This window comes from Lissotriton helveticus, chromosome 1_1 (genome assembly GCF_964261635.1).
Source record: "Lissotriton helveticus chromosome 1_1, aLisHel1.1, whole genome shotgun sequence".
NCBI lineage: Eukaryota > Metazoa > Chordata > Amphibia > Caudata > Salamandridae > Lissotriton > Lissotriton helveticus.
In genome coordinates, this window is record NC_136057.1 from 1,808,221,191 (window position 1) to 1,808,236,509 (window position 15,319).

At 46.0% G+C, this 15,319-nt stretch overlaps 1 protein-coding gene across 2 annotated transcripts in view; it reads left to right on the forward strand.

Annotated features, from left to right (window-relative positions):
• Positions 1 to 13,069, forward strand: part of LOC144753085 (cytochrome P450 2D6-like) — a 382,600-nt gene extending 369,531 nt beyond the window's left edge. For both annotated transcript variants that reach the window (XM_078640876.1, XM_078640882.1), the window contains one exon: positions 12,677 to 13,069. In XM_078640876.1, coding sequence (XP_078497002.1) covers positions 12,677 to 12,855 — 179 coding nt within the window. In that variant the 3' untranslated portion in view covers positions 12,856 to 13,069. The remainder of the gene's footprint in view (positions 1 to 12,676) is intronic.
• The last annotated feature ends 2,250 nt before the right edge of the window (positions 13,070 to 15,319 follow it).

A 15,319-nucleotide genomic window follows, 5' to 3' on the forward strand; every position in this document is an offset into this window, starting at 1 on the left:
AATACAGGGAGTGGGAAGCAAACTACTCACCCCTACTGTAATGTCATGTGCTCTGTGTAGTATTCCAATGTAAGTCATAGTAGAATGTTAGTATGTAATGCTACTAGAATGGAAGTATGTAATGTCAGAATGCGGGGCTGTCATGAGGGCAATCTTGGGGAGTTTGTCCACGGTGCTGGAGAAGACGGTTGCTTTGCTATCTGCTCCTATTGGTGACTGTTTAAGCTGTCTTCTTTTCCTGCAATAAATTTACTTATCGAATCCACTGCTGTCTGCCTCTTGACTACATACATTTGGTGACGAGCGGCAGAAGGTAAAAAGAAGGCAGCCCTCACCAATATTTCGATCTTCCTTGCGTTCTGCTGAAGACCAGTTTTCTTCGTGAAGCTGTTTCTACTCATCCCAGGTCTTCGGCTCATTGAACTATGCCATCCGACCTCTGGTAGGATTCCTATATTTAGATTTTGCCCTTCCTCTGCCTTTTCAGTACACTCTGGTCGCTGTACTACACGTGTGCAAGTAGTGTTAGTATGCGTTTATACTAATTCTTTTGTTATGCAGTAACCAATCCATCATGGTCCTAGGGAGCGTCACCTCCCAGGCTCAGCTCATACAATGTCCCGGGGTGTGCATCTGCTGGACATTTATGTTTGCTATTAGAGGGTGGGTGCATGGCTTCCACCCTGTGATAGCAAATCCTTGTTTGTCTCGTTAAAGCTAGAGGAAGAAAACCTCTTATCGCTTTAATAGAGCGGATCCGGATGGTAAAAATGGAGAAAAACAAAATTACGCTGGGTCTCACCCATTCATCTAAATGAGCCCACTGGTGGGTAATGTTCCGTGGCCAATCCTATTATTATATTGCCAGGTCTCTATAGGACTGGGGACCTTAATCTCACATGTCAATTAGGCACGGGAGGGCACAGAGACGTTTCGCAGCCTAGGGGATCGCCATGTCCCCGGGTATTGTTTAATAATTGTTCGGGGGCTTCGAGGCCAACTGAAGTCTGGGGATCATCACCCTCATGAGCTTTCCTTATAATGCTGGGTGGGCCTCGCTAGTCCCTGAAGCCTCAGTAGTCCTAGGCAGTGCCTTATTGGTTCTGTACTCACACGGGCAGTACTCATGGTGTTGTAAAGTGATACACGCATAGCACCCTTGCAGTTGTAGAATTCCGCAGCCTTCATTTATGTAATAGTCTGTTGGTTTATATTTGGTAGGTGCACCGCAAAATTACAAATGTTTTCCCTCATAACCTCCTATAAACAGCCGATTTTCACAATAAACTACAGACAAGTGTTGTCAGAAAAAGAAGACGTATACACTCACTTATTTATTGGTAAAAAAAAATATCCTTTATTAAAACACTACAAATATTCTGAAACACAAGTTTATTACAACAAACAACAGTATAACATGAAATAAGTGGGTGGGACTCCTCCGGAAGTAGCGTACAAAACCTGCAAGACAAAAATGAAACATAAGTATGTGTGCCATGTCCAAGAGAAAAAGAAAGGCAGTCAGAATGAAAGGAAGATAGTGAGAATGGGACAGAGAGTGAGTGGGTAGACGGGGGAAGGGGGAAGGGGAGGAAGAGTCAAAAGAACAGAGGGAGGAGGAGATAGAGCGTCGGCATACTGCACTGAGCCCTCACTGTTCACATCCCCTCACCCGTGTGTCTAGGACGCTGGGGTCCGCGAGAAAGAGCGTGGTCCAGCAAGACCTGAAAATTAAACAGATATTAATTAGGCCAGAGATTACATTATTATCTACAGTAACATCACTTGTCTGCATCTGTGCACCCAGGCTGCTGCACACCAGCCCCTTCCCCTGCACTGTGCTCAATTGCAGCTACTACGCACCGAGGCTTCACTGCTCACCTGCCACCACCGGTGTGTCCAGCAATGTGCCGGTGCGAGCTCCTATCCGGGGTGCCTCTCAGGGTGGCTCAGCAGGTCTCACATTGGGTATGGTGTCTTGATACCACGATAGAAGGCATCAGAATGCCCAGGGAATCATCACGGGGTGAGCACTCGCTCCGCCCATTTTGGTGCAACCAATTCAGTGTCTGAAAAGGGAGAACAAATATAATGGTGGAAACGTCTGGAGGTAAATGAAGGTTTATTTGAAGCTTAATGGAGCACACCAGTTGAGTGCATCCTTCCTTCTTGAAGTTCGAGCTACCAGCTATTAGTGGTAATCTTGGTTCAAAGAGGAGTTGGAGTGCTTGATAATACACAAGGTTAAATAATATTATGTTATGCCAACGTTCACATACAAAGGAACAGAACGCATGCTAGAAGCATAATGTGCACTTTTAATGCAGCGGTGCAAGCCTGTGTGCATGTACACTTAGTAATCAGCTCACTACAGTGCCCTAAAAGCCCACGCTACTTGTCTGTAGGGCAGCGATGTCCGCTGGCTCAGGCCTACAGTACGGTCCAACAGGTCCTTAAAATGAGAAAGAGATGTGACTGAATGAGGTCAGAGATCACATTATTACGCAAGGCCACATTGGTTGTTCGCACCTGCGCACACAGGCTGATGCACCCCACCCCTCCCGCAGCACTGTGCTCAACACTTGTCTGCAGGGCAGTGCTGCCCCCTGGCTCAGACCTACAGTACGGTCCAGCAGATCCTTAAAATTTGACAGAGATGTGACTGAATGAGGTCAGAGATCACATTATTATGCATGGCAACATCGGTTGTTCGCACCTGCACACACAGGCTGATGCACCCCACCTATCCCGCAGCACTGCGCTCAACACATGTCTGTAGGGCAGCGCTGCCCGTTGGCTCAGGCCTACAGTACAGTCCAGCAGGTCCTTAAAATGAGACAGGGATGTGACTGAATGAGGTCAGAGATCACATTATTACGCAAGGCCACATCGGTTGTTCGCACCTGTGCACACAGGCTGATGCACCCCACCCCTCCCGCAGCACTGTGCTCAACACTTGTCTGCAGGGCAGTGCTGCCCGCTGGCTCAGACCTACAGTACGGTCCAGCAGGTCCTTAAAATTTGACAGAGATGTGACTGAATGAGGTCAGAGATCACATCATTACGCACGGCAACATCGCTTATTCGCACATGCGCACCCAGGCTGATGCACCCCACCTATCCCGCAGCACTGCGCTCAACACATGTCTGTAGGGCAGCGCTGCCCGCTGGCTCAGGCCTACAGTACAGTCCAGCAGGTCCTTAAAATGAGACAGGGATGTGACTGAATGAGGTCAGAGATCACATCATTATGCACGGCAACATCGCTTGTTCGCACCTGCGCAGCCAGGCTGATGCACCCCACCCCTCCCGCAGCACCGCGCTCAACACATGTCTGTAGGGCAGCGCTGCCCGCGGGCTCAGGCCTACAGTACGGTCCAGCAGGACCTTAAAATGAGACAGAGATGTGACTGAATGAGGTCAGAGATCACATCATTACGCACAGCAACATCGCTTGTTCGCACCAGCGCAGCCAGGCTAATGCACCGCCCCTCCTGCAGCACCACCCTCAATTGCAGCACCTGTGCACCCAGGCCCCACTGTTCACCTGCTGTCATTGTGTATGCAAACACGATGGGCAGCAGTGTTCACAATTCAGATGCAGTGTTGATTGCAGGATGGCGTACACCTCATGGATCCCTTTCGAAACACGACGTCCAGTAGGGTTCACAATTCATGTCCAGTGTTGATTGGCAGGATGGTGTACGCCTTATGAATCCCTTTTTTAATTGCGCATTGTGATATGCGAGGTGGATGCGGCCATATCACCTGAGGAAGTGTGAAAGAACTGGGCCATGTGGCTTCGCCGTTATCCTATTTATACGTATGGAAAGTGGTCTGGGCTTGCGTACTCCAGGCCAGCGTAGGTATGTGAATAATTGTTCTGGGGACCTGGCTGTTGTTCAGTTCCTGCCTGGCCAGTAAGTGTACTTATGTGTGTTTCTGTTGCAGTTTTGACATAGCAGAATGCACAATTGACATTAATATAGGATGTACCGGGATGGCGGCAAACTATCACTAATGAGATGCTGTTCGAAAACATTGAATGGCCAACATCACATGTCGTTGTCAAGGTTGTGGATATGTGCAGACACGCAAGTAAATGGTGTTTGGTAGTTTTTGAAAGTGTTGCTATCGTGAAGTGCACACATGTGAATGTACTCGGATGGAGGGAGGATCAGCAGTGAGGCTACGTCATACATAGTGAAAACGTTCATTACAGTCAAGCAATGCATGTCAACCGTGAATCTGAAAGTCTCACATATGACACACTACTATACTGGTAAAGCCTGACAAAGGAGCATACAGCAATACAAATCTACACATTACTGTTTACTGTTGGTCACATGTGATGTAGGATGTGCAGTCTGCCCGTGGCTGATGAAACTCCCTATACACACACACACACACACACCAGGAGCATTGTGTAACACACATTTATTTTTTGAAGTAACGTTTCAGATGCATGGCCATCACACATGGAAGGCTAATGTACAGACCGTGAATATTGATGTAGATGATCTTTGCATGTTGTGTGTAGTATAAGATATGTGTACATAGCAAAAACACTTTTCAAAAAATCTCTATAAGCAGAAGGTGTATCCCTAATCAAATACTGTAGAGAGAATGACTAAAATGGGTTAGGACCTCCAACTGTTACAATGGGAAATGTTATGAACTAATCAAATGCTTTTTTTATGGTCACATGACAATCGCTCATTGAGGGCGCAAGGAGGCCGCACCTGACAAGATTTTGAGAAAATATATTTATCATAATATAAGTTTATTACAGTTAGAAATATATAAATGTTTAAAATATTTTAGATTATCGCTTGCTCTCATATACAGCTTAAAGTAATTTAGATATAGTTTTGAGACATAACAAAAAAAAACGAGGGAATGGCGTATCCGGCGTAAAACCATACGTCTATGACATAACACAGGGCCTGCCGGCGTGCACTTGTCGCATACGCAACCCGCAGTGGGCACGACCCCATACCTACATGACAAATCGGGTGGCTTGGTACTGCATACCCATCGGATACCAAAGTAGCAGCTGGTGCCACCTCATACGCATATGATGTTACGCGGGACGCGGTGCCACAAATCCGTCGGATTCGAAATTAGCATAATTTATGAGTTTAGCAATATGGCGGATAGGATTATAAGAATATAAGTTTTATAAACATTAAAATATGAAATTATTTTTCTAAAAACCTTCAAAATTCACTGAAAAAAAACATAGGTTTTACAGACGTTATAGTTAGGAATTAGCATTTAGAAAACCTTTAAAATTCACTAAAAAAAACCTACGTTTTAGGGTCGTTATAGTTTGTTGGACATTTGACTCATATAAAACCAGAGAAATTCGCCTGTTATAGTTAGTTGAGCTAACTATAACTCGCGTTCCCGCAATGCACTGCTGATTATGTCACATATTACATCACTCATGACATGGTCGGTGAAATCACTGATGACATCACTGATGACATCTCAAATGACAGATGAGGGCAGAGAGGTGATGTGGCACCCAGGATAGGTCAGATGTGCCTCACTTAGGGAACCTTCCACCCCTACTTAAAAGGTCTTGCGCTTGGGGGAGAGCTCCCTCTTGGTTGTGTTTTTCTGCTGGACACTGGAGGCTACAGCTAGGGACAGTTGGAAGGAAGAGCCCTCTAATGCATTCTGATCAAAGAACTCTAACTTTTGTTGACCCCAGGGTCAGTAGGGCTCTACATAGGACCAAGCAAGCTGGTTCTTTTCCAACTCCTGAGGACTAGTTGGGAGAAACAAGTGGGCTTCTTCACCAAGGAGGACAGAGGCCAAGAGGAAACCAATGACAAAGTCTGGCAGAGGGGGCCAGTGGAGCCAGATCTCTGCAAAGTTAGTTGCCTTGAAGGCCAGGAGGCCTAAGTAGAGTGCTCCTGGTGGCTAACACTCACCACCCTGAGAAAATAATGAGCCCAAAAGCGTGCACAATGACCCAAAGGGGCCCCAGATATCAGCAGGAGAAGGATTTGATCTTTGACCCCCCAGAGAGACCCATATCACGTGGAGTCACCACAATGAGAATTCCAAAATCTGTATGTGCTGGGAAGGGTGAACATGAGGCCCCCTCCCCAGTGTTCTGGGGGTCTGGGGACCCCAGCCCCCAAGCTGGTTTATGGTTTAAGTGGGTACAGGCAGCCCCGAATAAAAAAAGAGAAAAGGACAAAACAACTAAAAGAAAGGCAACAACTCTCCTTGGCACAGTGAGAGAGGTGCTCATTAAATAACCACTGCTCCGGAGGAGCGTTCCATAATGTCCTGCTGGGCTCTTTGACTTTTCACATTGTTTCCCTCCTCATTGTGGCCCCAGGAGGGCAAGGCAACCACTAAAAAAACATAACAGGGAGCTGCAAGAGTACCACAGCTTCCTCAGGGAGGCCCAGGAGAATTACCCCAAAGAAATGACGCTATGTTAGCAGGGTCCCTCAAGGAGTGGCCAGCCCATGATTCCCTGCATACATCAAGCACTGCCCAGGCTGGAGCTCTACAGCTTGGTGGACAACACCCTCTGGGGGTTAAGGTTAGGGCTACAGTTATTGGGGCCTAAAGGTGGTTAAAGGAGTGTATGTGTTTTACAAACCCTCTAGGGTTGAAGTCTATGGTTATATGCTTTGTAATTCAAATGTAAAGCCCTCCAGGGGCTGTTTTTATAAGTGCACTTTCATTGGTTAAAAGTATATAAAGGAACACACAGGCACATGTGATTATCATTTTAAAATGCTTTACTGAAAGAATATTGGTGATAGTGGTTATTGAGCAAACAGTATACCTTCAGAGAGTCAAGCACTTACAATGGAGTGTTTCGTTCCCAGTGGAAGGTGAAAGTGGACCTGTTTCTTGTGCAGGCCACATAACAGATGACTCATTTCCTTACAGCTGCTAAATAAGGTCATTGATTCTGTCAGAGAATTTAGAAAACCTCCTACTTGTCAACTTCTGGATGCAACAATCACACTTGCTTCTCTCATCAAGGTTGTCAGAAGTCAGTGCAACTTTTTGCCAAAGACACTGTGTTACTTAATACCTCTGAGTATGGAGGAGGAGCCAAGCAGCGAACAAAGATGGCCGCATAGGCTCCCGGCTCCGCCGACCTCCGCCTGTTGCCTGATGATCCTGCCAGAAATCCTGATTTCACGCCCGACCCCCGTACGGATCAACTATTACTGAAACTGGCGGTGTGGTCCCGAGAACTTTACCACCCTGACTGACGGAGTTTTGTCGTGTGGAAGATCTCGGCCTAACTTCTCCTGTGAGCCGGGACCTCGAGTACTGGCCCTGCCGGGTTACAGTTCAACAACAACGGCCGTGGGACCCAGACAGGGTCCGGTCGCTTGACTTGAAGAGTATCCTGTCCCTAGTTTGGTGGAGTGCCTTCGGTTCGGTACACACTGCGGAGGTGCATATATCCTGTACGTGGCTGTGAGGTCGGGGGTCCCTGTCCCGGCGGCTGGCGCCCACGCTGGGTTGGAGCCCCCGCCCGAGATGCCCTATCACTGCTTGAAAATGCACCTTCAGTCCCCGCCTGCCCTGCTCACGTTTCTGTCCCCGGAGGAACTGTGTACTCCGAGGGACACACAGATGGCTGGAATCGAGGAAGTGGAGGCGGTGCGGGGTAGCAGCGAGCCGTCCTTGAGAACCGTAATGGCCGCCATTTGGGAGCTTCAATCATACATGGATGCCATTTTCTACAATACGATCGCTGGCAACATCGTAACTGAACGATCGTGTACGGACCCTGATCTGTCTGGAGACTTTGGGCTAGCAGTTTTTCCCACGCTACCCGTGGAACCGGATGATCGAGACCCCACTTATGACAAAGCCTCGACACCATTGCCCAGACCACGGAGTGCTAGCGGACTTGTTGATCTGGAGAAATGCCCGCCAATATCGACGCAACCGTCTAATGTGGTGTTCACGGAACTGCCCCTCCCTGGGACTACTGATAACAAGACTCGACGGATGCTGATCTCGTTTCTCGCCCGAGTGGTTCTTTCATGGCGGTGGAGATCGGGATACTCGAACATTTGGCTGACGAAGGCGAGTGTCATGGCGGCGGATGACTGCGGAGGATTGGGGAGTTTGTTCGGACTCATAATACCGGTTCATGAACTTCCTAGGACTTTGGTTCCTCCTGGAGTGGTGATGGTACCGTTTGATAGACTCCGTACGAAAAATGGCAGGGGTCAAGGGTGAGACTGTTGGCCTGGTTTTGATTTAAGGGGTGTGTGAAGGACGGGGGATCCGCCACTTTATTGATAGCGGGAGGTGGGACGGTGTCAGACGTCTTCCCTGTGTGATATTGTTCATAACTTCATTGAGTGTTGGCTGGATTCAAGACTAGGGTTGTGCGTTTCAGACGGGGGGTAGTGAGAACGGAGGCATGTGTGATATTCTTCTCCTCCTCTACTTTTCTTTTATTTTCTTTTCTTTTCCTTTCTTTTATAACTCCATATTCTTACTATATTTCGGGTTTTGGATACTGGGCGACAGGCACGCTGCTAGGGGGGTAGGCCGTAGCCATCTGCAGGGGTGCAGGGTGGGGGATTGGGGGGAGGGGTTTTATTATTTTTCCGTTTTTTGTTTCTATGGCCCTTTTTCTTCTCGTTTTTCTGGCTTTCCTTTTACTTTCTCTTTTTCTGGGATTGGGATCGGTGAATCTGGTCAATTGTTTGGAATCTCGTGGATATGTCGTAACCCGTGCCTCCACATTTACTGTGTCATCGACATCAATGGGCGGGCGCTTGCCTGGTGAACATAGTGACGGTATGCATGCATATATTGATTCGCTCGTTTCATTGATTTTGTTTACAGTGTTGGACTCGCTTATTTGACCCGCTCATTCGATGATTATGTTCTAAAATCTGGCGCCTGATCCCTCCCCCTTTCTTTCCTATTTCTCTACTTCATATGTGAATTTTGTTCGTCTTATTCGAACCTATCCTGATTTTAAAACATAAATTAAACCTCATGTATCCGGTACTATGATCCGTGTGTACAGAAAAGTTTGTGCTTCTATTGTGCTGCCGTGCCTCCGGGATGTTCGGCTGAATAGCTGTGTACACTTTTTGCATAATAAAGGTTTTCCCAAAAAAAAAAAAAAAAATACCTCTGAGTATTATCTGGAAGCAGCAACTCTCTTTTTAAGGGCCACAAGTGGAGAAAAAAACAAACATTAAAAAACCCTCTGGTAATGCAGCAGAAATCCAAATGTAATATAGTAAAGGAACTAAGAACTTACAAATCCAGGACTGGAGAAGATAAAAAGTGGTTCCAGCCGGAGTAGAATTTACGAAGAATACGTAACGGAAAAAACATCCCTTAATATAACCTAAGTGCAAAGGCCAGGAGAAACAGGAATCAAGGAGAAAAAGAGACCAGGGAAGAGAATCCATCACCCCAGTTATCAAAGCAATTGGAACACATGTTTCTTATGGTTCCAGTTCATTCCATAGGGAAAATGAAATGAGAACACAAAAAGAAGTTGGAAGTGACATACAAGAAGTTAATCTGACATGAAGGATTGGCGAGATAAAGTACTAACAGACCAGCCTATTTTGGATTGGGAAAAACATATTGGACCTGATTACTAGTTGCAAAGTAGGGTAACAGTAAAATTGCATGCAATTTTACCATTACAATGGGGTAAATCCACACCAGTACGCTCCATGGAACGGCAAAGTATCATGTGGGACATGTTTCTGATCATAAAACCACTCAGAATTTTAACACATACATTTGCCACCTGCTCTAAGCAGGTGGTAAATGTATGTGTGGATCTAGTGGGTATGGTTGAGCAAGGGTAGGGAAGGGGATGGTCTTTTCAGATAGGGGTGAGCTTTGTATGGTTCCTCCATCAAAAAAACTCAAAACAGGAATGAGGTTTGGCTGCTGCTACTGTCCAATCCTCATGCAATGTGTTCAGCTAGAGCTATGGACCATTGCCCATTGGGACCCTTGAAAGGTCAGCTCACACCACTGTTGCAATGCACTGACAGTCTCAACATCTCAGGAACCAGAAAGCCTCTCCTGGTTAAATACATAGGGTACTCAATTCTTGGTGGTTGTTCGTGACATCAAGGCCCAAGGTTTACACTCTGGGCATTTTCACTCAGGTGCACCATGGACTACTGCAATGAAAAGCAGGAAATTGTGACAGGGCTAGTCAAAACAAACAATACAATGGTAAAATGAATGAGGGAAAATAATATTTGTTGCCAAGTCATAACTTGTTTTTTTCCCTCCATTTAGATACAAATTGTGTGTTTTTCTACAGGCAGGCTCTAATCCAACATAATGTCTGGAAGACTGATGAGCATGGACATGTTTTCTGGTTATAAACGTGTCCTGAAATTACATGGAGTATACAACTCTGTTATAATAAAAATGTTTTCACTGTGTTGATTTTGTATTGTTCTATGTAAGTTAGCATTCGCAGCACCATTTTATGTTTGCTCGCCATTTTGAACCATGATCGAAACTAATCTTTTCCTTCCTGAAAAAGCAGCTTTTGGTAAGTCTTGTTTCTCCAAGGTTGGGCCCTACTTTTTTTCTTCATGAATACTCTGTACTTATTAGCACATACCTTTCCAAATAGATAGAGTTCTTCTCCCACTAGTCTTGCGGTGGGCATGGATGGATCCACCTTGAGTAGTAGATAGTGTGTGCCCGGCCTCAGGATCGAAACTTATCCTTCTGTACTTCTTTGTGTGGCTGCATCTGCCTGGAAATTTCCATTGTAGGAGAGACTTTGTTGGATCTGAATCGTACATAATGTATCACTATGTTTGCTGATGTCAGTCCCCTCTGCACCAATCCTTAGAGACTGGGCAGACTTAATTTGTATGGAAGGCAGAGAGGTGGTCGTGAGTGACCCAGGGGACCCTAATCGGGTCACTTCCTTCAACTTTTCAAATTGCATGTACCAAGTCAAGAGCAATGCATAAATCCTGGTGGCAAACACAACAAAACAGTGTGATTTGGGTAATGTTAACCCATTCCCACGATAACAGTGGCATGATATGTGCCAAGATCCATAGCAAACTTCCCAACAACGCCATGAGCAGTACTCGGTTTGAGCAGGAGGTTGCCTGTGGAACCCACCAGCACTCATTTTTGGTGATCAGCACCTGTATAAGATATTGACTGTAACCAAGAGAAATAAAACCACAGAAATGGGAAAGAAGGAGAAAGATAAGGACATTAACAAGCAGAAAGGAATAAAGTAGGGACCGGCAAGTATAAGATAAAGGAGCTGTAGTGTCTGGTAGTGGGTTAAAGAGGCATGAGGCGGATTGACCAGTACACTGCCTTGGTATTTTTATTAGCACCGCTGGAGCAGAGCTTTGGGCACTGGTACTCATTCTTTTACACATTTTGCACTGGCCCTGAGGCACAATTTACAAAGACAGTAGCCACTCTGCCCACTACTGCCTTTTACACACCACAAAGAAGTCCTAAATACAGTCAGTGCACTTTACTCATTAAACAAGTGTCTTCTTCCCTATAGTCATTGAGACAGTTCCTTGTACCGTGATGTAGAAACATATTTGAATATTCTTCCAGAGTGTTGCTGCTTGAGGGGGGGATCAGGAATTAAGGGCCAGATGTAAGAAGCCGTTGGCGATTTGCAAACGCCGGAATTCACAGAATTCAGGCGTTTGCGAATCGCAAACGGTGTTTTGATATGTATGAGCCAATCCGCCAAATAAGGAATCGCAAAAATTGCGATTCCTTATTTTGTTCAAGCATTTAAAGAATCGTAATTTTGCGATTACTTAAATGCTATGCATCAAGCATTTTATTGTTGCGAATCTTCGTTAAGAAATCGCAAATTACCACCAAATTGAAGGTGGTGGTAATTTGCGAATTCTTTCACAAATGCACTTTTTTGCATTTGTGAAGGTGGCATGTGGCGCACATACATGCCCTTAGGGCATGTATGTGCGCCATAGGCACACACATGTAAATTTCAGGGGTGCATCAGGGTGTCCTTATGACACCCTTGCACCCTTAAAATTATTCTCAATTTGTGATTCTCAAATTGCGAATCGCAAATTGAGAATAACTTCACATTTATTCCTATGGGCCTCCTGGCCCATAGAAATGAATGGGAAATTATTCCTTAATTGCGAATTCAAAATGTGCTATTCGCAAATAAGGAATAATAAGAAATCTCTACCAAATTGCAATTTTTTTAGATACATACCATTTTGCAATTCTCAAATAGCGATTCTCAAAAAATCGCTATTTGAGAATAGCAAATAGGTATTTTGATACATCTGCCCCAAAGCCTCTACCCTACTAGCCACCCCAGTAATGATGACAACAATGCCCCCATGGCAGAAACAAGTGTTTTGCCTGTTGGTGGACAGCATTTTATTTTTAAGTGAAGTTGTTATTCCCAACAAGCTCTTCTTATTGGAATATCTTATTCTTGCATCATTTGGACACCAGCGATACATTTCTGATAAAGTTAGTAATGAAGTTGTAAGATGATTCTTTGCTTATACCATATCATAAAATGTTTCAGTATTCCCTTGTTCATCATTGCTTCAATTAGGATAAACTACATGAAGGTTGGTTGCCCTTTTTAAAAGGTATTTGTTCTTCATCTCTTCTTTACCTCCAGGGCGCCGTGTTTGTTTGGGAGAGCAGATGGCCAAGATGAATCTCTTCCTTTTCTTCACCTCTATTTTTCAAAAGTTCACTTTCCATACTCCAAAGGATCAGCCAAGGCCAAGTGAAAAGGCCACTGGTGGAACCATAAGAGCCCCCCTACCTTACCAAATATGTGTTGAAGTGAGATGAAGGAAGATCACCATCTCTGGCAAAGTATTGCACCAGGATGACACCTGAAATAGTTGTGCAATAATGCCTGAAATGTTGTAATTTTACATTGTTTGATAATGCCCCTTAGCTTTTTTTCTCCTTTTTAGAGTTAAAACCATAATGTATGGATGTACAAAAAGGCTAAATCACAATATTTCAAATGTAGAATAAACAAATACAGATGCTCTGAGAATATGAGTGCTAAGTCTATATAATATTTAATAACCGCAGCCTACTTTATGACTTGTCAGCTACATTTTAAAGACTACCAATTGCTAATACTGGAAGACAAAGTGAACCGATTTTTTGACTTTGTATTATATTTATCAATGTTAATTCAAATTAACGGCCTGATATAGAGTTTGATGAACAAAGTAGTCCATCGCAAATGAGACTGAGTACCTTGCCAGTCTAAACATCAATTTTCCTGTTTCCTTTAGAATGGAGTAGACGATAAGCTTTTTGTCAATTGAGCCACTGTCAATCAATCAATCAATCAATCAATCAAGGCATTTGTATAGCGCGCTACTCAACCGTAAGGGTCTCAAGGCGCTGGTGGGGAGGGGTGCTTCACTGCTCGAATAGCCAGGTCTTGAGCTGCTTCCTGAAGGAGAGATGGTCTTGGGTCAGCCGAAGGTGGATGGGGAGGGAGTTCCAAGCCTTGGCTGCCAGGTAGGAGAAGGATTTTCCTCCGGGGGTGGTTCGGCGGATGCATGGTACGGCGGCGAGGGCGTGGCTGGTTGATCGTAGCTGGCAGGTGGGCGTGTAGAAGGTCAAGCGGTCGTTGAGGTACTTGGGGCCCAGGACGTGGAGAGCCTTGTGTGCGTGGGTGAGGAGCCTGAACATGATTCTCTTGCTGACGGGGAGCCAGTGCAGGTCTCTCAGGTGGACGGAGATGTGGCTGTGTCGGGAGATGTCCAGGATGAGTCGTGGGGAGGCGTTCTGGATGCGTTGGAGTCTTTTTTGAAGTTTGGCTGTGGTTCCGGCGTAGAGGGTGTTTCCGTAGTCCAGTCGGCTGGTGACAAGTGCCTGGGTGACGGTCTTCCTGGTTTCGGTGGGGATCCATCGGAAGATCTTGCGGAGCATGCGCAGGGTGTTGAAGCACGATGAGGAGACGGCGTTGACTTGTCTGGTCATCGAGAGGGAGGAGTCCAGGATGAAGCCCAGGTTGCGTGCATGGTCCGTTGGCTTGGGAGTGGTGCCCAGGGCAGGGGGCCACCAGGAGTCGTCCCAGGCTGAGGGCGATGATCCCAGGATGAGGACTTCCGTCTTGTCTGAGTTCAGTTTCAGGCGGCTGTTCTTCATCCACTCTGCGACGTCTTTCATCCCTTCATGTAGGCTGGCTCTGGTGGTGGCGGGGTCGCTGGTGAGGGAGAGAATCAGCTGGGTATCATCGGCGTAGGAGATGATATTGAGGTTGTGCTGGCAAGCGATGGCTGCGAGGGGGCTCATGTAGACGTTAAAGAGGGTTGGGCTGAGTGATGATCCTTGTGGTACGCCGCAGATGACTTCGGTGGCCTCGGATCTGAACGGGGGGAGGCGGACTTTCTGGGTTCTTCCGGCGAGGAACGAGATGATCCACTCCAGTGCCTTCTCTTGGACTCCGATGTTGCTGAGGCGCTGCACTAGGGTGCAGTGGCAGACAGTGTTGAATGCTGCTGAGAGGTCCAGGAGGATGAGGGCCGCTGTTTCCCTGTTGTCGAGCAGGGATCTGATGTCATCGGTGGCTGCGATCAGGGCGGTCTCGGTGCTGTGGTTGGCACGGAAACCGGACTGCGAGGGGTCGAGGGATCCGTTCGTCTCGAGGAAGGCGGCAAGCTGTTTGTTGACGTTCTTCTCGATGAACTCTGTGAACTCTTTCTTCAGAAAGCTTCCTCCAAAAGAGTAGGGGCCATTGGAAGAATGGAATCTTGTTGCTCACCCGGCTATGGGTGGACGGTGTAATGTCTTATTTTGTCTTTTGCTTTTAGGACAAGCCTGGTAGTGAGGGACAGAAAAAAGCAACAATGACCCCCCACAACTCAGGGAACAATTTTCCTGAGTGTCGGGGTTATTCATTTTTTCTTTTTCAAAAACAGACTACCACTTTGGGAGCTTGTTTTTGAAAAACAAAATGTTTTTAAAAGTTTGGTGAATGGCGGTTAAAAAACGATGGTGACCTTCCACCAAACATGTATTTATCTTTAAAGGAACCTCATTGACAGTAGTTCCTTTTGATTTACAGAAATTACCTCTCTTTGGACATCTCAAAATATGGCACACAGTGGTCTATCATGGTGCCAGAGGTAATGTGCTCCTTCAGCCTGATGAACAGAGCACTGCCCATCATACTTAAAACCAGGCCCTAGGGGCATATTATCAAGGGGGTTTATCTCCGATTTTTTGGCTTTCGAAGCCAAGAAAGCGGAGATAAAATGATCTCCCTATTACCTAGCTGTCGCTA